Source organism: Zalophus californianus, chromosome 9 (genome assembly GCF_009762305.2).
Source record: "Zalophus californianus isolate mZalCal1 chromosome 9, mZalCal1.pri.v2, whole genome shotgun sequence".
Classification (NCBI taxonomy): domain Eukaryota; kingdom Metazoa; phylum Chordata; class Mammalia; order Carnivora; family Otariidae; genus Zalophus; species Zalophus californianus.
In genome coordinates this window covers 77,174,603-77,198,894 of record NC_045603.1, presented here as the reverse complement: position 1 = coordinate 77,198,894, position 24,292 = coordinate 77,174,603, and the positions used below count along the sequence as shown (strand labels likewise).

Sequence of the window (24,292 nt, the reverse complement as noted above, 5' to 3'; positions counted from 1 at the left end):
GTGGTGTGCCCTGCATGCCCCAGATCTAGGATGATCTCAACATCTTTTTTTTTTATAGTTTAATGTATTTTAATAGCAAACTTACAGGAACAGCACAGAAGACAGACAACATTAAAAACATGTTCTTGCATGTAGGACAACTCAGTTAGAAAAGTATAGCGAATGCATGGATCTACTGTATGATAAAAATGCTACAAACACCATTTAGTTGCCGTCAATAAGAAATTTACTTGTTTTAAAAAAATCCAAATGCTGGCATTGTCCAGAAAAATTAACAGGTTTATTTATAATTTATTTATAATTGTTATAAAGTTGAACTGCTGAAACATTTTGACTTGCATTAATGCTTTATGTCCCCACATTTATATTAAAAATTCACACACAAATGACAGTGGAAAACCTGCCAATACCTGATTTCTGTCCCCTATTTTTCCACTTGCAATCATATACTTAGGTACCTTTTGACCCCATGGAAAAAAAATATCTAACGTTCAGAACTACCAATAACAGGAAGAAGAGAAATTTTTTTTTTTTTTTAAAGAATGAAATGTTTTCCATCATGGTGGATTCTTAAACACGTTCTCCACGTATGCGGCGCGCTAGCTGGATGTCTTCTGGCATAATGGTGACACGTTTGGCATGGATAGCACACAGGTTGGTGTCTTCAAAGAGACCCACCAGATAGGCCTCGCTTGCCTCCTGCAAAACACCAATAGCTGCACTCTGGTAGCGCAGATCTGTTTTGAAGTCCTGAGCAATTTCTCGCACCAGACGCTGGAAAGGAAGTTTGCGGATCAGAAGTTCGGTGGACTTCTGATAACGTCTAATTTCACGAAGTGCCACAGTACCAGGCCTGTAACGATGAGGTTTCCTCACCCCCCTCCCAGTAGAGGGCGCACTCTTGCGAGCGGCTTTTGTAGCCAGTTGCTTCCTTGGTGCTTTACCACTGGTGGATTTGCAGGCAGTCTGCTTTTTAGGAGCCATGGTACAGAAACCTCCTTACTTACCCCCTTCTCCTTCGGCTAGAGCTCGGTGAGCTAGAGGCGGCGCTGGCATTGGCGAGCGACGGCTGAACATTTTTTTTTTTTAAGATTTTATTTATTTATTCATGAGAGACAGACAGAGAGGGAGGGAGGCAGAGGAAGAGGCAGAGGGAGAAGCAAGCTCAATCCCAGGACCCTGGGATCATGACCTGAGCTGAAGGCAGACTCTTAACTGACTGAGCCACCCAGGCGCCCCTGATCTGAACATCTTGATACAAGAGTAAAATTTCTAATATATACAGGAATGGATGGCTTACATATTCCTCGGTTTATACTCATTCAAGTATTGCACGAATTTTACTGAGCACCTATTATGTGACAACCACTAGGCAGATGGCAGTGAATGATATGGTATTGAAGGAATGCAGATACCAAATGAGCAGATAAGATAAATGCTATGTCATGAAGGCTATGAAATAATAACAATAAACATTATGTCTCAGAACTGAGCATTTGATGGCAGAGAGTCAGTCTCTGGTTAGAACTTGCAGCAGACAACTTCCACATTGGAGGATATTCCCTATTCTTTATAACCAGTCAAGTGGAGGCAAAGTGAGAATCCTCTTTTGAACATGAAGGAGTAAGGGTTAGGTGGACCTAGAGAACACTGATGGACAGAGAGAGTGCCTTTTTAAGGAAGAAGCTCTGTGTCTGCTTCAATACATAAACCAATGGGCTGGGGATGCCTGATATATACCATAGAGCATGCCCAACATTATTTAAGATATTAAAAACAAAAAACCCTCATGCTTTAAAATCACATACACAGCCATAGACACATTCCCTAAAATATCTAAAGACTGTCCTAATTTTGCTTCCTGGTGGATCTTTCAGGATTAAATGACCACAAATTACAGCCCTTGGTGAGCTGCAGGATAGAACCATTTACTGACTATAAGTCAAGTGAATGTTGAGAACCTCTGTCAAAAATGTTGAGTTTGATTTTAAAGATATTCTCTCTGGCAAAAAAAAAAAAAAAAAAAAAAATATATATATATATATATAGAGAGAGAGAGAGAGAGAGAGAGAGGACCTGTTAGACAACAGGAGTCTGCTTGAGTTTCTCTCCCTCTGACCCCCCTCCTGTACCCACTTGCATGAGAGTGCACTCTCTCTCTCATTAAAATAAATAAATAAATCTTTTAAAAAAATGTTCTCCCTAAAGACGCCATCATCACAACTGTCCTTGACCTTCTAAGAGGTATTAAGATGCAGATTCTGTAAGATTATCAATAATTGGATCCAACTGAGTTGTGACATAACCAATTCTTAAGCAAAGCCTGAAGAAAAATTAATAAAAGCTGCAAACAGCAACACACAAAGGAATGAAACTGGATCATTTTCTTACACTACAAACAAAAATAAATTCAAAATGGATTAAAGACCTAAATGTGAGACCTGAAACCATAAAAATCCTAGAAGAGAACATAGGCAATAACTTTTCTGACATCGGCTGTAGCAATTTTTTTTCTAGATACGTCCCCTAAGGCAAGAGAAACAAACTAAAAAATAAATTATTGGAACTACATCAAAATAAAAAGCTTCTGCACAGGAAAGGAAACAATCAACAAAACTAAAAGGCAACCTACTAAATGCAAGAAGATATTTGCAAATGGCATAGCTGATAAAGGGTTAGCATCCAAAATACATAAAGAAGTGATACAACTCAACACTCAAAAACCAAATAATCCAATTAAAAAATGGGCAGAAGACATGAACAGACATTTCTCCGAAGAAGACATCCAGATAGCCAACAGACATATGAAAAGATGCTCAACACCACTTGTCATCAGGGAAATGCAAATCAAAACTACCATGAGATACCACCTAACTCCTGTCAGAATTGCTAAAATCAGCAACACAAGAAACAAGTGTTGGCAAGGATGTGGAGAAAAAGGAACCCTCTTGCACTCTTGGTGGGAATGCAAACTGGTGCAGCCACTGTGGAAAACAGTATGGAGGTTCCTACCCAATGAGAAATTGAACTACTGGGTATTTGCCCAAAGAATACAAAACACTAATTCAAAGGAATACATGCACCCCTATGTTGTTGGTGGCATTATTTATAACAGCCAAATATGGAGGCAGCCCAAGTGTCCATCAATAGATGTGTGGATAAAGAAGTGATATAATTACTGAGCCATATAAAAGAATGAAACCGTGCCATTTGCAATGACATGGATGGAACTAGAGAGTATGATGCTAAGTGAAATAGTCAGAAAAAGACAAATATGATCTGATTTCACTCATATGTGGAATTTGAAAAACAAAACAGGAAAGGGAAAAAGAGAGAGAGACACACACATGCGTGCACACACACACACACCAGGAAACACTCTTAACTAGAGAGAGCAGATTGGTGGTTAGCAGAGGTAAGGGGGGAGGGAACGGGTGATGGGGACTAAGGAGGGCCCTTGTCATGGAGAACACTGGGTGATGTATGGCAGTGTTGAGTTACTATATCATACACCTGAAGCTAGTATGACACTGTATGTTAACTAACTGAAATTAAAAATTTCTTAAAAAGTTGCAAACTATCTTATATTGTTCATGAAATATTTTTCCCTAAGGTTATAAAAAATATATCAATATAGTGGATTATTCTGACCTAAAACTTACCTAACCTGGAGTAGCAAATATATGTGTGTGATATATGTGTAAGAAATTCTAATCGAAAGAAAATAGTTATGGAAATTACCTGTCAATTATGACCTTACAAATTAAAACCATTCTATGAAAATTCGTGCAATCTTAATTTAGAAATGTGACAATAAATTTTTAAAAATATGGTGTGAAATTAAATGGAAGCAATTACTTGCTCAGCCAATAAAGAAGCAAAGCTTGGCTACCCATCTGACTCTAGAACATATTTAATGGAATCCTTCGGTAAGATGACACCAGCTTCTTTTTTCTCCTGGGATCAACAGATCATGAGAGGGAGAGAAAGAACACCTTTTAAAAGTACTGTGTCTAAATACTTTGATCAGATTTCAATAGTATCTAATTTGTTTTAGCAAAAGTTAAGTGATTTACTCTAGATTTACACTGAAAGTTGATGAAACCAGGCTTTCTCAAGGTGCTGAGAGATTCCCATGTCTGCTCACCAGAATAAGATGATAAGATTTAAGTGAAGTGGCGGGTCATTCTCAGGATCCTCTACCTGCATTCCTGCTGTGGTGCTGGGGAGTTTTGTTGGGGACTCTACAAATTGTTCACCAGACCCTCACCTCACCCTCAGCAGAGCATCATCCAGGGCAACACGGGTGGCTGGGGCCAGAGTCAGAGAATCGGGAGGATGACTTGGGTCTCTGGGACACTAATCATACCCCCGCAGGCTGTGCCCCAGAGCGGCTGAGCCACCCAACCCCACGGGCCCGGCCTTGTATTGAAGGTAGATGATTTTGGGGGTGCCTGGGTGGCTCAGTTGTTGGGCCTCTGCCTTAGGCTCAGGTCATGATCCCAGGGTCCTGGGATTGAGCCCCGCCTGCTTCTCCCTCTCCCACTCCCCCTGCTTGTGTTCCCTCTCGTGGTGTCTCTCTCTGTCAAATAAATAAATAAAATCTTAAAAAAAAAAAAGAAGGTAGGTGATTTTGGACATAATTTATACCAAAGGATAGGAAAGATCAACTATCCTAACACCGTACTTTTACTGGGAGGCGCTGGTTCTGTCTCCCACTGCTGGCTCAGAAGAGCCTGAAGTTCCCCAAGGTCTCAGAGTTACCGCTTTCTCGGTGACGATTCTCTCCTGTTGGTGCCACAGGAGCCATCGTCCAGGTGCCACTGTCTTTACAGACATCGATTGCTCTGCTACTAACTGGACTGAGCAAACGCGGCCCGAGCCTCTGCTCAGTAGGGAGCACCGTCCTTGGCACGAAGAGGGACGAGGAGCGGACTCCTTGCACCTACAGACAGCACGTGACCTGTGCTCCCCATTGCGTCAGCAAGTGTCTGCGGCGCAAAGGCTACGTGCGGAGCGTGCGCCTACGTTTTTATTAGTGGTTCATTAGTTCTCCTAGGGATCCCATGACGTATTATCCTCCTATCATCATCATTATTATTATACCCATTTTCCCCACGAGACCATTTGGATTCCGAAAAGTTAAGTGACTCCTTATAACTTGTCTTCTCCAGTGTTTCCCATCACCCCGTATGCTTAGTCTGCCCGTTTATCCGGCAATCTCCCTCTTCCTCTTCCTATACCTTGCTGCCCCAAGTGTGTTCCATGGACCCCATCTGGGCATCACCTGGGAGCTTGTTAGACGTGCAGAGTCTCGGCCCCACCCAGACCTGCTGGACCAGACTCTTTATTTAACAAGCCCCCCAGGCAGTCTGCAGGCTGAGCTCTCAGCCCTGCTGCTCGTGAATCACCAAAGGAGCTCCTGCTACACAACCCCTCTGGCTCCCGTCTCTGCAGGATGCAGCTCTGTAGAGGGAAAACAACTTGACTCCATAAATTTTGGTTTGTTAAGTGCCAGGGCAGCTTATTACAAGGCGATTTCAACTAGAAGGCAGTTTCCTATCACAGACATTGAAAAAAACTGTATTTCCCACACAGACCTTACATTTAATGATTGAGTTTGCAAACATTTATCACTATGTGTTATTTGCCAAGCCCTGTGTGCGGTGCAGGTCTCAGTGGTTTCCCATGGGAGGTTACTTCCTGCATATCAGCCAATTCCTGGTTTTAAAGTTGCATATTTATAATAAATTGCATCTGCAGCTCTCTACATGTTGCTTTCTTATTGATCCATTCATTTAGTCAACAAATATTTGAGGAGTGTGTGCAAAGCATTGTAGAAGTCCATTATGTTTACATGTACTCAGCTTTTACCTTAAATTATCTGCTGAAATAATTCTTCAATGGGTATATATATATATATATATAAACATATATCTAAATATATATATAGGTATATATAATGGTATATAATGGGTATATATATATAAAATATATACAATGGTATATATATAAAATATATATCTAAATATATATTTATTTTATAATAATATATAATATATATATTTATCTAAATAGATATATATTTAGAGGGGGGTAGAGGGAGAGGGAGAGAGAATCTTAAGCAGGTTCCACACCCAGCGCAGAGCCTGACACAGGGCTTGATCTCACAACCCTGAGATCATGACCTGAGCCGAAATCAAGAGTTGGCAATTAACTGACTGAGCCACCCAGGTGCCCCAGTGGGCACATATTTTTTTTAATGAAGTTTTGTTGTTGTTTTTAAAAGCAGTAGTAAATTTATCATGGACTTTATGGCTAATAGAGTTCTTTAGTTTAAGGATTTTAAAACTTTTTACTAATTTTTTCCTTGGAGAGCTGTCCCAAGGAGGAGTCAACTTAAGAAACAAAGACGAAATTACTCAGGATTTATTGCCTCTATAATAATTTAACTTCTATGCTTTTCAAAATCAGCAGGAAAAAAGAAAAGACACAATTTAATAGTATAAATTTAACAGTGCTTAATTTATTTGATTTTATCCCAGGACTGACCTTTTATATAATGACTCTATTAGAGTATCTGGCACTAAACACACATGATAAATTTAAATATTTCTCCCTTTCACATTCATGTGCCAAATTAGCAAGTGTCATCAAAGTCATTCACTAGAAAGCGCTTCTTTACAGGAAGCTATACATCTAAAAATCCCACAAGGGACTGACCCACTATAAAGAAAAGCATCTCATTGCATAATTTAGTATATGTATTAGTGTTTTCCAGAGGGGAAAAAAACAAAATGTGTAAATATAAAGAGAGAGATTTATTATAAAGATTTGGTTCACGTGATTATGAGGCTGGCAAGTCTAAAATCTAAAGGGTTGGCAAGCAGGCTGAAGACCCAAGAGAGTTCATGTTCCAGTTCAAGTCCAAAGGTGGTGTGCTGGAGCATTCTCTCTTGCTTGGGAGAGGTTGATCTTTCTGTTCTACTCAGGCCTTCAACTGATTGCATTAGAGCCATTCACATGGTGGAAGACAATCTGCTTTACTCAGTGTTTACCTATTTAAATGTTAGTTTTAGCCAAAAACACCCTGCAAGTTGACACATAAAATTAACCATCACAGTATAGGAATATTACAAGACACAAAGCCTTCTGAGACACAGAGAATATTTCCTCTTAGCTCTGAACTATACAATGACTATATCTGGGGACTTTTGGAGAGTCATTAGATACTAAAGACAGGCTAACAAGTCTGGCTCATGCCACTTTGAAAGATGTTTAAAAAAACTTTTTAAAAAAGAAAGTCATCAAGCCCAAGAAGTTTGTAAGAGGTAATTGGTGATTTTTAAAATCAAAACTACTTAGGTAACTTCCATATAATTCAGTGCAACTAAGTGTTGAGTTCTATGGGCTTTGATAAATGTATGTACCCCTGTAACCATCACCTAAATCATTTCCATCACTCCACAAAGTTCTCTATTTATGGACCACTGTCTTTCTGCCATGTAACATCTTTAGTAATGCATAATATATTTTAATTCTTATTAAACATTTTGAAGTAGGCAATATTATTCCCATTCTAAAATTAAAAAGGAAAATTATAGAAGGTCACAGCATTTGTCCGATCAACCAGCTACTTACTCAGTGATAATGTTCGAATTTGAACCTGGGCATGCCAATCTCTCCAATTCCTTAACCGCTGCAGGGCACTAACTCCCCAAATACTTCAGCACCACACTTCTCATTTGCAACATCAAATCTGGCCAGTTCCATGGGCAATCCACACTCAGCATTCCCCTTCCTCCATTTACTCTCTTAGGTAGTTGTGCACTCCTCTGTCATCCTTATCATATTACAGTTGGCCCTTGAACAATAATGGGGTTAGGGGTGCCAACCCCCTGTGCAGTTGAAAATCCATGTATAACTTTTGATTCCCCAAAAACTTAACTACTAATAGCCTACTGTTGACCAGAAGCCTTACCGGTAACATAAACAGTTGATTAACACATATTTTGTATGTTATATGTATTATATGTTATACTCTTACAATAAATTAAGCTAAAGAAAGGAAAACATTATTAAGAAAATCATAAGGAAGATGGGGTGCCTGGGTGGCTCAGTCAGTTAAGCCTCTGCCTTCGGCTCAGGTCATGATTCTAGGGTCTTGAGATCAAGCCCCATGAAGGGCTCCTTATTCAGCAGGGCGTCTCTTCTTCCTCTCCCTATGCCCCCTCCCCCTGCTCATGCTCTCTCTCAAATAAATAAATGAAATCTTAAAAAAAAAATCATAAGGAAGAGAAAATACATCTACAGTACTGTACTGTATTTATTGAAGAAAATCTGGGTATAAGTGGGCCCACACAGTTCAAACCTGTGTTGTTCAATTATAATTTCTTCTACTTCTTTAATCCCAGAGACTACTCTGGTGATCTGAACATAATGGCAATTCAATAAATGGTCGCTAAATAAATAAAACACAGTGTTATAATTTTAAATATTTATTTAAGTTTTCCTGTTTTTGAATGCTAATGAGGAACATTTTAATTACTCTTTTCATGTGTCTGGATTGGTGCAGCACTGTGAATCATAGAGACATGTTTCTAAAGAAATAATCCTAAAAAATAAGGATTATAATTCTGAAGAATAATACTAAGCTTCATTTGGAACAATAAGAAAATAACAATTAGAACCTCCAATTATTGAACATTTACTACCTAACATGCCCTGCTAAGTAATTTATTTGCTTATCCTCATTTGGCAATCAAAAACACAGTCTCAAAAATCAGATTTCTTGGGCTCAAATCCTACCTCTACTTCTTATTAGCTATGTTTCTTGTGTAAATTATTTATATCCATGTGCTTCAGTTTCCTCATCTTTGATATGGGATAATAATTACTACATACCTACATAATTCATGAGACTTGAACAATTAAAAATGCTTTAAAAAGTGTCTAACACATACAAAGCAATCTTGTTTTATTATTCTCATTAATTTTTTATTTATTTTTGAAAATATTTTATTTATTTATTTTTGCGAGAGAGAGAACACGAGCTCTCATGCCAGCACAAACAGGGAGGAGGGGCAGGGGGAGAAGCAAACTCCTTGTTGAGCATGGAGTCCAATGTGGGACTCCATCCCAGGACCCTGGGATCATGACCTGAGCCAAGGGCAGAAGCTTAACCGACTGAGCCACCCAGGCGCCCAACTCACTAATTTTTTAAAAAAAATTATCAGTTATCTTAAGTTATCTTTCTTAATTAATTTATAAAATCAAGAAGAATACTGTGGTTCATACTACCCCCACAAAAAAATTTAAGTTAAGATTTCGGAATGATTTTTCCCTGAACATATTTTTGACAGAATCACCACATCATACTCATGTATAAAACACATATCTGAACTGAAGAACTGTACTAAATGTAAAATAACATCATTAATAAATAAAGTCATTAACTCTGGAAACTTCATTTTAAAGCAAATACTGAGGTGAGAAAGCCTAAATGGCAGAACAATAATTCAGAATTCTCTTGGTTGATGCTAGGGATGAGCAAGGGAGTAGATCTGCATTTTGTGGGGTTATTACTAAAGGTGAATATTTAACTAAGAAAAATGCAATATGGCAAAAGACTGAATTTTTTTCCCTATAATCAGTAGCAAGACAAAGAGGTCTGCTCTCATCACTTCTCTTCAACATTTTACTAAAGAGGATAGCCAGGGCAATTAGGCAAGAAAGTAAAATAACATGCATCCAGATTGGAAAGAAAGAAGTAAAACTGTCTTTATTTTAAATTAATATGATCTTGTACCAAAAGAAGGCTAAGGAATCCACTAAAAAACTACTAAAACTGGGGCGCCTGGGTGGCTCAGTCATTAAGCGTCTGCCTTCGGCTCAGGTCATGGTCCCAGGGTCCTGGGATCGAGCCCCACATCGGGCTCCCTGCTCAGCAGGAAGCCTGCTTCTCCCTCTTCCACCTCCCTGCTTGTGTTTTCTCTCTCACTGTCTCTCTCTCTCTGTCAAATAAATAAATAAAAAATCTTTAAAAAAATAAAAATAAAAAACTTTAAAAAAAATAAGTTCAGCAATTTTGTAGGATACCAAAATAGATACACAGATATCAATTGTATTCCTATATAATACCAAAGAGCAACGTGAAAATAAGATCGAGAAAACAATAATACTATTTAAAATGGCATAAAAAGTAAAAAAAATATTTTGGAATAAAGTTAATAAAATAAATATTCATGGAGCAGAAGATTCAATATTGTTAAGATGGCAAACTGATCTACAGACATAGTGCACACCCTATCAAAATTTCAGCTGAATTCTTCGTATAGTTTGACAAACTGAACCTAAAATTCATATGGAAATTCAAGAGCCCAGAGTAGCCAAACAATTTTGAACAGGAAGAACAAAGCTAGAGGACTTGCAATTCCCCATTTCAAAACTTACTTCAGAGAAACAGTAATCAAGACAATATGGTACTGACATAAGAACAGACATACAGATCAATGGAATAGAACAGAGAATCCGAAAATAAACCCTCACATTTACAGTTAATTGATTTTTGGCAAAGGTGCCAAGACAAGTAAATGGAGAAAGAATCATCTTTTCAACAAATGTGCTGAGAAAGCTGGACAGCCATAGGCAAAAGAATGAAATTGGACCCTTACCTCACACCATATACAAAATTAACTCAAAATGTATCAAAGACCTAAATGTAAAAACTAAAACTACAAAACCGTTAGAAAAACATAGACATACATCTTCATGATCTTGGATTTGGCAATGATTTCTTAGATATAAAACCAAAAGTGTAAGCACCAAAGGAAACATGGATAAATGAGACTTCATCAAAATTCAAACTTTTGTGCTTCAAAGAATACTATGAAGATACTAAAAAGGCAACTCAGAATGAAAGAAAATTTTTGTAAAACATGTATCTCATAAGGGATTTGTCTCTAGCCTACATAAAGACCTCTCAGAACTTAAAAAAAGACAAAGAACCCAATTAAAAATGGGCAAGAGATCTGAACAGATATTTTTCCAAAGAAGATATGCAAATAGCCAATAAACACATGAAAGGATGCCCAGCATCATTAGTCATGAGAGGAATGCAAATAAAAATCATACTGAGAAACCACTTCATACCCACAAGGATGGTTACAAAGAAGAAGTGAGATAATGAGAAGTGTTGTTGAGGATATGAAGAAATCAGAGCATCATACACTATTGCTGGGAATGTAAAATGGTATAGTCACTTTGGAAAACAGTCTGGCAGTTTCTAAAAAAGTTAAACACAGTTATCATTTGACTCAAAAATTCTACTCCAGGTATATACTAAAGAGAAGAAACTATATCCACAAAAAATTTGCCCATGAATGCTCATACAAGCATTATTCATAATTGCCAAAAGGTAGAAATTGGGAAAATATCTGGCATATCCATACAATGAAATATATTTTGACAATAAAAATAAATGGAGTATCAGTATACACACCACAACATGGATGAACACTGAAAACATAATGCTAAATAAAAGTAGTCAATGACAAAGGACCACGTATTGTATAATTCCCTTTATATGAAATGTCCAGACTAGACAAATTTATAGAGAAAGAAAGTACAGTAGTGGTTGCTTAGGGCTAGGAAGAATGAGGGTCGATGTGGGTGACAGCTAAAGGGTATGGGGTTTCATTCTGGGGTAATGAAAATATTCTAAAATAGATTATAGTTATAGTTGCGCAACTGTGAATATACTAAAATTATTGACTTTTATATTTGAAATGGGTGAATGGTATGGTATGTCAATTATATCTCAATAACACTGTCACCAAAAAACCCCAGAAATATAAGGCCCTAAAAAATCTGAATGTAAAGGAATAAAAAATACATAAACACAAAGAGAAAGGTAACATAGTTATACTAAAATCAGGCAAAGTAAATTTTAAAGCAAGATGTGTTACTAGAGATAAAAAAGGACATTTAACTGTGATAAAATAATCAGCCTACCTGTTATGACAACTTTAATCTGTAATACAGCTTCAAAATATATAAAAGAAACACTGATAAAAGTGGAAGGCAAAATAGACACTCCACATCAAAATGAGACTTTAACACACTTCTCTCAATAGCTGACAGAACAAGCTTACACACACAATCAGGAAGAATATAAATAATTCAAACAGCACATTAACAAATTTACCAAACTGACATTAGAGAACAGTATAACGAACAATGGAAGAAAATATTCTTTTCAAGTACACAATAGAAAGCTTACCAAAGCTGTCTACATGCCAGACCATAATGCAAGTATCAACAAATTTCAAAACCTGACATCACTTCTAGTATTTTCTCTGACCACAGTGAAATTAAAATAGATCTTGTTCACAGAATCATAACTGGAAATTTCCAACTTACTGGAAATTAAGCATACACATCTAATTTTCAGTTTTGGCTCAAATAAGAATCACATTGGGAATTAGGAAATATTTTGAAGTAAGTGAAATGAAGATGTGACATTAAAATTATTAAGTTGCAGGGGCACCTGGTTGGCTCAGTCATTAAGCGTCTGCCATCGGCTCAGGTCATGATCCCAGGGTCCTGGGACCGAGTCCTGCATCGGGCTTCCTGCTCCGCGGGAGGCCTGTTCTCCCTCTCCCACTCCCTCTGCTTGTGTTCCCTGTCTCGCTGTGCCTCTCTGTGTCAAGAAATAAATAAAAATCTTTAAAAAAATAAAATTATTAAGTTGCAGCAAAGGGAGTGCTTAGAGAGAGTTTTAGCTTTCAATACACATTAAAAAGGAAGAAAGATTGAGATTTGGTGTTTTTAATTTTCATCTCAAGAAAGTGAATAAGGTACAGCAAATCAAGCCCAAAGAAAGTAGACAGAAAAACTGCCTGCATCTTAAAAATGTCATAAGTATTAAGAAAAGAATAAATGTAAAATATTTGGCTCAGTGCCAGAAACATAATTAACCTGCAATAATCATTAGTTATTTATTTTTATTGTTACCACAGGTACAAGAACTGAAGACTCATCCATTTCTCTTCAAGGGTAACATCTTCATTGTAATAACCTCCTCCTTTTGAGGGGAAATCAGCTAGTGAAACTTCTGGTAGCTGGTAGAAATTCCAGATGGGAATCTGGCTGGAGAGTAGGAAAGGGGCGAGTGGTGGTAACCTTTATTGCCTTGTCCCGTGCATCAGACAATCTGCTAAGCATACCGCCTGCGTGCATTTTTTCCCACCCTTGCAGGAACCTGGAGGGTAGAGATTAACGTACACATTCAACAGATTTGGCTACCGAGGCACCTGTGGGGGAACATCTAATCCAAGTCCTACAGCTCATGAGGGCAGAGCTGGGATTTTGACAGCGATCAGCCTGAGCCTAAAGCCAGGCATGTGCCCATCCCAATGCATCATCCCAGGGACCCTTTACCTATGGGGTAAATGAATGCTTGCTACATCAGGCTCTTCTCAGCTGCCTTCTCCTCCAGGTTCCAAACTGGGAGCACAGTTTCTGTGCTTTCCTTCAAACCATGGAAGGGCTTAACATAAATATTTGCAGGAGCTTTGAAGTGATGCTGGCTCGGGACAATTTCGCTTCACTCCCCACTCACCTCCCTGCACTCGAGGCAGAGAGCTGGCTTCCGATGTGCAGGAGCGAGGCCGTGGGCGGGGCGGGGGGGGGGGGCGCGGGCAAGCATCCTGCTGCCGGGGTTCGGGGCAGTGACCTCATTGAGTTGATGAAGACATCAAGAGCCTTCTAAAGCAGTGAAACAGGGGCGCCTGGGTAGCTCAGTGGGTTAAGTGCGTTCGGCTCAGGTCGTGATCTCCAGGTTCTCGGACGGAGCCCCACCTCGGGCTCCCTGCTCAGCAGGGAATCCGCTTCTCCCTCTCCCTCTCTGCTCTCTCTCACTCTCGCTCTAGCTCTCTCTCTCTCAAATAAATAAATAAATAAATAAATAAATAAATAAATAAATAGTAAATAAATAAATAAATAAATAAATAAGGAGTGAAACGGGAGGGACTATTTCCTCAGGACCCGCTCTGGGCCGGCTCCTGTGTGAGGTCTTTTGTGAGCCGTGTCTGCATCTCTGCCGCCTGTAACTAGCCGGCCTCAAAACTTTCTACCATTCTGCTCCTCAGTTTTCAGCTGGGGACAGGGGTGTTAAAGACAACCAAAGCTTGACCCCTCGCAGCACACAGTGTGGGCACCCCAGCTGCCTCCCGTTATGGCTGCAGTGACCTCTGATCCTGCAGACCCACCTGTCTTGGGGGAGGGTGTGAGGTCTAGGTCATCTACTCTTCTTTAAAAAAAAAACAAACATGTATTTATTTATTTGAGAGACAGAAAGGAGGGGCAGAGGGAGAGAGAGAATCTCAAGCAGACTCCCCACTGAGCATGGAGCCTGACGCAGGGCTTCATCCCAGGACCTGCCCGGAAACCAAGAATCGGCTGCTCTACCGACTGAGCCACCTAGGCATCCCTGATTACTGTCTTAATGCTAATTATAGTGGGTGTGATTTGGGGGCTGAAAAAAATTCTCCCCTACCACACAATAACCATATAGCCTCCAGACAGTTCTATGTGACTTCTGGAGAGTCAAGCAGAAAAACTAGGGTGAACACCAATAAATGAGATACTGTATTTCTATTGCATTGCCTAGAAATGTGCTTGGTAAACTTGAACCTGAAGGAAGCTACACAGAATGTGATTCAATTTTCCTTTTTCTGCATGGAAGAACTTATTCAGACTGTATGGTAAAGTCATAGAAAAATAGATGCTTTAAACAGGTATTTTATGTCAGATTATTTAAAAGTTATTTCTCAAAAGGTAGTATTTTAGAAAAGTGGTAATGTCTAGGGGCACCTGGGTGGCTCAGTCGGTTAAGCATGTGCCTTCAGCTCAGGTCATGATTCCAAGGTCCTGGGGTCGAGTCCCACATGGGACTCCTTGCTCAGCAGGGAGCCTGCTTCACCCTCTGCCCGCCGCTCCCCCTGCTTGTTTTCTCTCTCTCTCTCAAATAAATAAAATCTTTAAGAAAAAAAAAGAAGAAAAGTGGTAATGTCTAATTTTATGTATAATTTAGTCTGTCAGACAAAAGAAAATAATAATCTTTTTCAGTTGAGAGATGTTTTGAGATCCAATCAAAACCAAACCAAAACAAAAATCAACCAAGACATAGTACTTAAGGGGGTTCCTGTACGCTAGGATTGCTGTGGCCGAGTGGATCACCAAAGCCCTCAATTTCTGCTACTGGCATTTCTTAAATTCTCCCAAAATGTCAATATTTTTACAAAACAAGCATTTGCTTTTACTTTAAATAAATGTGTCAGAAACTTTAGACAGAAAGCTAAAAAGTTGATCTAAATTGATAAACTAACGGGTCCTTAATTACTGAAAGAAAATGTGGTGAAGCTTTATTTGCTTTTGCTTTTGCTAAATTTCTCGTCTTTAGGTTAGAGCCAGCAAACAGATGATGCAAATACATTTACTCAACACATGGGAGAGAAGTGTCACTACTGATAACCAAAGGGAGAATTCCATCTGAACCACCAATGTTTACTGGGAAAATTTACACCCTTTGAACATGATCTAGTTTCTAGTAAATGTTCCTCTTTTAAATATGTGATAAAGTTGTTCCTGGTCCCAGTATCTCTCTTTCAGAGATGTGATCTTTTGGAGGTTCCTGAGAGAAATGTAGCGAGAGGAATGTGGGGTTTGCTTACAAAGCACTAGGAATCTTTGTTCATATTGTGATGGACATTTGGATCTGCGGGAGCTAAGGCCTCAGTGTTTCTCAGCTAACTCAAAGTGGACAATCAGAATAGAATTTTTATGGGAGAGAAGAATTTCTCTTGTTATTGCAACATTTCTCAGTGCCATCCAACCTCCAGCCTCCTTATCTCACCAATTAACCACAATTATCCACGTCATGGAAAGTGAGTCACCTACTGTGACCTCAGCTCAAACTCTCCCAGGGAAGTCTTCTATTTGTCTTTGTTAGCTGTTACCATTGATACATTTAATCTGATATCAAGCATCAATTGATCAGGACAATCCACATACTAGTATTTCTCAAAATGTAGCCTAAATACCACTTCTATCAGCATCACCTATGGTGTTCATCGTCAGTTCAGATCAGATCCAGACCCAGCTGATCCCTGGGTCCCTGCCCCAGGCCCTATGGGGCATTGTAACATACACAATAATACTTGTGGTGCTAAAATCTGATAACTGCTGATCTAGAGGAAAAGTGGAGAATTATTATTTTTTTTTAAAGATTTATTTATTTATTTTGAGAGAGTGAGAATGAGAGAGAGAGAGAGAGAGTACATGAGAGTGGGGAGGGTTAGAGGGAGAAGCAGGCCCCTCGCCAAGCGGGGAGCCCGATGCGGGACTCGATCCCGGGACTCCAGGATCATGACCTGAGCTGAAGGCAGTTGCTTAACCAACTGAGCCACCCAGGCGCCCCAAAGTGGAGAATTATTGATCCTTACTTATTTACATCATTTGATAAGCAAGTGCAAGTTTCTAGAGGGAAATAATGCTGCTTTATCCTAGAACGATGTTTACTTTGCTCATCTCATTTAACCAGTGTCATCGTCTGTCCCGGCTGCTACAACAAATGCCACCAGCTGAGTGGCTTATAAACAGAAATCCATTACTCACAGTCCTGAAGGTTGAAAGTCTGAAATCAGGGAGCCAGCGTAGGTTTGGTGACGGCAGACTTCTCACATGGTGGAAGGGGCAGGGGAGCTCTCTTGGGTCTCTTTTATAAGAACATTAATCTCATTCATGAAGTCTCTGCCTAATTAGATGACCTAATCACTTCCCAAAAGCCCCCACCTACCAAATACTATCTTATCGGGCATTAGGATTTCAACATATGAATTGGTGGGGAGGGACACAAACATACAGACCACAGCAACCAGGATTCCTTGGTCCTATCCAGGACCAACTGCACACCCTTAACAGAAGTTCTGAGAGTCATTACATCACATTATTCTCAAAAAAGGATTCAAGCATTCTTTTCTCTGACTTCAGACTAAAGTGGGTCCTTGGCTAATTGGACAGAGTATGTAATGAAGTGTTATCTACTTTTACAGCTGATTCAACCGTTTTTAGGTAATTTGTTCAACCCATATGACTTAGGGATTTTAGGCTCTGTTGATATAATATAGAAAAACAACCTATAGACTTTGTTATATATGACATTTGCCTAGTGAATTCAGAGGAAATTTTATTTTACTAATTGTTTTATTCTCTGAGTAGACCTGTCAATCGGGTTCAGATGATTAACATGATATTCCTTTATAAATGGGGCCTAAGTTAATACTTGGCTTCTGGTTTCCCTAAATTATTTATTACACAGTCAAAATACATGCATTAGGAAGTTTTAATATTGTTTGATGCCATCTCATCTGTGTTGTCAGAGTAAATAGGTCATTCATATCAAGAAATTGCATAATAACTATCTGAAATTTCTTGTATGTCTTCTTAGTATCCCCTCTTGGTTTTACATTTAAGTAACTCCTAAAAAAATTAACTGACTAGGAAGCTTGCTTGTCTCTCTAAAATGGCAGTTTCAAATGGCTCCTATTTTTTTCATTTGCTTTCTTTCTTTTAAACTGTGTGTTGAGAACATTTAAGCTCTACTCTCAGAAAATTTCAAGTATATGCTACAGTTTTGTTAGGGGTAGTCACCATGCTGTTGCACATTAGCTTCTCAAAACATCAAAAACTAATGATGTATGGTGATTAACATAACATAATAAAATTAAAAAAAACATATTCACATTGTGATTGAAAGTTTGTACCTCTTGACCAGTGTTTACCCAGTTCCCCTGGTAACTAACCACCATTCTACTCTGTTTCTATGAGTTGACTTTTTAGATTCCACATGTAAGTGAGATCATACAGTATTTCTATTTCTCTGTCTGATTTATTTCACTTAGCATAATGCCCTCCAGATTTATTCATGTTGTCTCAAATGGCAGGATTTTCTTCTATTTATGGCTGAATAATATTCCATTGTACATGTTAATGGACGTTTGGGTTGTTCCCATGTCTTGGCTATATAAATAACACTGCAATAATCAGGTGGTGTCAAGTTAGGTTGTTTATTTGAGATCTTTCTTTCTTCTTACTGTAGAAATTTATCGCTATAAACTTCTTTCTTACAACTGCTTTTGCTGGATCCTGTCTAGTCCCTGGGTAGATGGGACGGCCTCTAGTACCTTGTTCAGTAGAATGATGCTGGGACAAGAGTCTACCTCAGGGTCCACAGTTAAGTCCTTAGACCGTGGACCTGACACCAGGTGTGCAGCAGATGTGGTTCCCACCAGGCCCCTAGAAAGCTCCTGCTGGGTCACTGGGTAGGTCCCTGGGTGGGAAGGGCTAGGCCTGGACTACGGCTGAGAGGTGCTGGAACTGAGTCCTATTGCTATTTCAGGGTCCACAGCCAAGATCATGTCTGCAGACGCTGCTCGGGAGACGTGAATGAGTGTGCCTCCCACTAGGTCCCTGGGTAGGTTGCACTGCTCCCTAACTATGACTGGAGTCAAGTATATGGTTGTTTTAGGATCTCCTGAGATACAGACAGGAGTGCCTCCTGACAGGTCCTTGTGCCAGCAGGATTGTTTGTGGACTGCAGCTGGGAGGGGCTAGAGCTGAGTAGAAGGCCCTTTCAGAATCTCTGGATATGCAGACGGCAGTATCTCCTGCTGGGTCCCTGGACTCAAAAGACTGCTTGCAGACTGTAGCTGGGAGGGGGCTGGACATGAGTGTGGGGCTCTGTCAGGATTTGTGAGGGAGCAGACAGACATGTCTACTTTGGGATCCCTGAACCAGCAGACCTGCTTACGGACTGCAACTGAGATGGGCCTGGAGTCATGAGCAGCCCCAGATTTTCTCCTGCCTGGTTCCTGTGCCAGTGGGTCCACCCACGAACTACAGCTGCGAGGGGGCCTAAAGGATGTGGCCCCTTCAGGAGCTCTGAGGGTACATGGAAATGTTTCTTGCTGAGTCCCTGGGCCGGCAAGGTTGTTGGTGGACTGTGGCTGGGAGGGTCTGAAGCCCAGTTATTGGGCCCTTTTAGAATCTACAGTCAGGCCAAGTTGGGTGGGCTTATCCCAAGGATCTCCCAGAGGGCAGCCAAGAAGGTCTGAAGTAGATTCCCAGGACACTTCAGGATCCACAGCCAGGACGGGGGTCCTTCTGGGTCCCTTGGTATATGGAGCTGCTGATAGGATCAAGCCAAACAAGGCTGTAGCGGAGTCATCTGGGATACAGAGCTGTTTCCATTTCTGTGGCTGGGACCACAGTCAGTGACCCAGCCACCGAGGTGCAGTCCTGCCTTCGTAAAACGGCTCTCTTCAGCCTTGGACAATGCAGGAGTTTCATAATCTCCTACCTGGATCCAAAAGCTTCTACAAAGGCACTTTTGTCCACGAGTGGCAGCCAAATGATTATTACTGAAGAGGAATACAAGCAGAGGACCTCCTATTCAGCCATCTTGCTGAGCTTTCTTTCTTTTTTTTTAAAACAGCTTTATTGAGATATAATGTACATACCATACATTCAAATTTATAGTGTGTATTTCGTGGTTATCAGTATATTAATAGCATTGTGCAACTATCACCACAATCAATTTTAGAATATTTTCTTTTTTTAAGACTTTTTATTTATTTATTTGAGAGACAGAGAGAGTGAACATGAGCCGGGGGTAAGGGCAGAGGGAGAAGCAGACTCCCCTCTGAGCAGGGAGCCTGATGCGGGGCTCAATCCCAGGGCAGCAAGATCATGACCTGAGCCAAAGGTAGCCACTTAACAGACTGAGCCACCTAGGCATCCCTAGAATATTTTCATCCCCCCGAAACCCTCCTACATCTCTTAAATACCACACTCCAATTCTCTATCCCCCACAGCTCTAGGCAACCACTAATCTACTCTTTGTCTCTTCTAGACATGCCTATTATAATGCTTATTCTAGACATTTCCTATAAATAAAATCTTCCAATACGTTGTTGTTTGTGACTGGCTTCTTTCACTTAGCATCATGTTTTCAGGGTTCATCCATGTTATAGCATGTATAGCAACAGTCTCTGTCTTTTTATTGCTGAATCATACATCATTGAATCATATACCACATGTTGGTTATCCATACATCAGTCGATGGACATTTGGGCTGTTTCCACCTTTTGGCTATTATGAATACTGCTTTTATGGTCATTTGTGAACAAGTTTCTGTATGAACAAATGGGGTAATAGGCAAGCATTCACATTCTCATTATAAATAATTCAGGCTTAGAGAGAAATCTGATTATGAGGAAAAAAGAATTCAAATGGAAACACATTTTAAGGGAATAGGAAAAGTTCTCATTTTAAGGAAATCCTTAGGTGATTTCTTTTGTAACATTCCCTCAAGTGGAATTCTGGTAGATTTTTGTTTCCCATTTACTGCCAAATGTTTAGTTTGGCTGGAGGGTTGGGTCTATATGGTATAGGAGAACAGTGAAAAAATAGCCATAGAAAATAGTTGTATTACGAAAATCCCGGATGCTAAAGCTTTTTATGTATGCAAACAATGGGTAACCATGGATTATCTCTGATAGCCCTAAATTTAGAGTGGGTAAAAGAAGAGTAGCCACCAGTTATGGAGGTTGCAGAAAAATACCACAGAAGCAAAGAAAGAGAAAACTTCAAAAAGAAGGGAATTCAACAGTGAAAAAATTCTTCATTCTAGAAAAATCAAGGATGTTAGGGCTGAGAGAAGAACTTAGGAATTCATAGCTAATGCTCAAGAGATCAGCTTGAACTGATCTTGAATACTGTTTCAAATTTTTAAAAAATGGTGGGAGGAAGGAGAAGTGACAGCGGGAGCCCCTCTTTATGTTAGGGTGGCAATTTAAGAGTGCTTACTCTAAAGAAAGCCAGAGGTAACGAATATAAATCAAGAATTTTAATGTGAAAGCTATACTTCATGAATTTCTCATACTGGAACTATGCTACACAGAATCTTGGCTGATTTCCTTCTAGGTTCAAGGAAGAACACAAATGTTTGTTGGAAGAAGTCAGAGTATTCAGATGGCATTCAGAGAATTTTTTTTACCGTGAAAAGACTTAGTAAATTGTCACGTGATTGCAAAGATCCAAATATATCCCAGCACGATAGCACTTTTTCCACAGGAATGGAATGTTCTGACAGGCCCTCATTTTTAGACCTTCTAGGCTATTTAAACTTAACATTTATTTCAGTAAAGGCCATCAGTAAAAAATCCTGCAGGAATATCCCAGCTCTGAGGTGGTCCTAGGGAAGCAGTAGAACAGGGTGGTAAAAGATATGAGCCCTCAGAGGGGAAACACATCTAGCTTCTATTCCCAGGTCTTCTCCCTGGGACCTCAATGCATTTGCCACATTTATAAAATAGGAATAACAACTGTGTCTACCTTGTACAGGTGTCCAAATCGAATCTAAGCTGCTCAGATCACAAGAGCTACCTTTGATTGCTGGAATGAATACTAAGTTTCAAATTTTTAAAAAAGCACAATAATTTTAAAGGATGCAATTTAAAGAAAAATATAATATGCTGCTGTGAGGCAGAGAGACACAACAAATCTAAAACAAATCAAGTCAAAATCAAATTTAAAATATTCTCGCTTCCAGACTTTCACCCACTGCTACTTAGAAGGACAAACACCTTAAGGAAAGTGGACATAAAGCTCAGTTACCTAAATGTGGATTCGTCCTGCTGTTTTTGGAGTCACCTCTCTCTGCACTCAGAGATACTGGCTAAGGGGAATGTAAACTAAATGACACAAAAAGACACAATTTAGGAGAATGCTTTTCTCCAATGAGGGAAACAAAAATCATCCAATTTTAACATAAACAATTCCTAGATCGAAGAGCTATTTGGGCAGCATGGGTAATGGAAACCGAGCAGGCCTGAGATTACAAGGGGAGGGATTCAGTCCTGGGTCTGCCAGAGCCTAGGCCAAGGTCACATGATATCTGTGAGCCTTGGTTCCCTCACCTGTCAAATGGGGATGCGGGTGATAAAAATAGCTAGAGCTAAAAATTCAATAAGATTAAGGACAGGAAGTAATTCAGTAAAGTGAAAAGTGTTATACAGGTGTTAACTATTATAGTTATTCTAACTGCTGGATCATATCAGCAACACTGAAATACAACCATTCTGCTTCTGAAACACACACACACATGCCCACACACACCTGAGAGTGTAAACCAAGGTGTCAGTCCAGGTCCTGTCTTCTCAAGTCACTTCAGCTCTTGGGGCCTCGGTTTCTCTTCATCCTAGTCTACAATGCACACTTATTGTGAGTTCTCATGAAATACAGACAAGAACACGCTTGGAAAACTGCAAAGTACTATACAAATGTGAGGCATAGTCATTAGCTGGGATTGTTAGCCAGAGTTGACTTTACTGCAGGGGAATTAGAGAAAAGAGTTTCTATGTGAAAATGAGACATTTTTATCCTTTGAAATTATTTTTTTTTTCTAAATTGAAGTCGTATGTATTAATTCAAGAAAACAGTTATTGGCAATTTGTGTGAATGGAAAAAGAAGATTAGGGCATCGATCTCTTCTTCAGGTCTTGGCAAAATGAAATTTAAAAGAATTTCGCCATCCTTCTTGTGTGGAACCACATTCAGCACCATGTTATAACATAACTGCAGTATTATCGTTCATGAGAATGAAAGGTAGCCAGACCATTTTAAAGCAGTTTTGTGAAAAGAATCAGCCAAGAAAAAATAATACACATCTACGTGATACTTGAAATGATTTTTTTTCCACTGTATTATACTATCCAGGGGCCCAAAAAAGTAAAGAAGGAGTTTTCCCAGCTCTTCTGTTATTTGGGCTTTAAGTAGAACATATTGAGAAGCAACAACTTTAAAAAATGAGTCCTTAGAAATATACATGAAGAAATAAGTGGCCATAAAATCTAAACACAGTAGAATAAAATAATAAGCTTCGTACAGTCCTGCATTCTAAATAAATACTGTAATAACTACACTCATTTTTCTTTCATCTTTTGATTTCCTTTCATTTTCTTAAGGAGCTTCTTGGTACTAAAATGACAATCCTGCCTCAGTAAGTACTTTTACAGTTATCCTCAATGTTTATCCTTCTCAGTTTCTGTCAAATAGTACCTGGTTTTCAAATTTAGCTTTAAATTTTTTTTTACTGATTTATACTTTTTAAAACCCTCTTTAGTAGTACAATAATGGCAGATATTTTTCGTGTTGTGTGTCCCCTTCGTTTTGTATCCCATCATGAGATCTAAGGCCATTTTTGAATAGACAAATTACTTCATACCCTTGATGAATGTTATCACCATACACTATATTAAAATTATTCCATAATTGACAAACACCAATGCTTTCACTTAATGGGACTAAAGAAAAACATGAACACACACACATATAAAAGCACAAGTCTCTCTATGAATACGATCCCAGGATTCAGGGGATAAACAGGCGGGTGCATTATATTTGCAGTTACCGAGGCAATTGCATCAGTTTTGTTATGGAAAGGCTTATTAAACTTTAAGGGCCATCTGGAGAGAGCCCCTGACAAAGCATTAACGAAAGACAGAACTGAAGGCATGTCAATCATTGTACATGCATATTCAGCTAGGCAACCATAACTTTACAAAAAGGAATGAGATAAGATTATGCCTGCTTAGAATAACCAGAATTTTTAGGATAATTATTCATTGTGATGAGACAAAAACATTCATAAACAAAAAAGCAAAAGCCAGTCTTGTCTCATTAAAATTAGTATATTTCAAATTTAAAAAAAAACACCAGAATATTTTTATTTCTGAAGCTTTAAACCAAAAAGTATTTTTAGAGGAAAGTTTTAATTTTGTATCTTTGTAGATGAAGCAGGACATTCCAATAGCATGATGTATGATGACTGAATTTCTGATGAGTTGTTTTAATTCAGTTAAAAGCATCATCAATAATCTGGTAAATACGAGAGACCAGGGCAAGTACCAAAGGATGTACAAACATGAATAAGTGTATTATTTGCCCTCCAGAAGTTTATACATGCAGAAACTATTTCATCTGTGTGAATTCTTAGATTCTCAAAAGACATACAAATATTTCGCTGCTTTTCTTTGAGCCCGACTTTTTTTTTTTTTTTTTTTTTTTTAGTGTTTCTATTTTGTTGTTGTTGTTTTCATTCTGACTTGTTTGGAAATAAAACACCGTCATTGCCACTACCATCACTAACACATCACCCCCATGTCTAAGG

The 24,292-nt window shown here is 39.1% G+C and overlaps 1 protein-coding gene across 1 annotated transcript; it reads right to left on the bottom strand.

The window, feature by feature from the left end:
- Positions 1-326: 326 nt before the first annotated feature.
- Positions 327-984, bottom strand: LOC113922792 (histone H3.3A). The gene has a single exon (XM_027595079.2). The coding sequence runs from the start codon at positions 982-984 to the stop codon at positions 571-573; it is 414 nt and encodes a 137-aa protein (XP_027450880.2). The 3' UTR covers positions 327-570.
- Between the last annotated feature and the right edge of the window lie 23,308 nt (positions 985-24,292).

What these genes read in the sequence shown, in the direction of transcription:
- LOC113922792 (XM_027595079.2), bottom strand. Translation starts at nt 984, where the DNA reads ATGGCTCCTAAAAAGCAGACTGCCTGCAAATCCACCAGTGGTAAAGCA.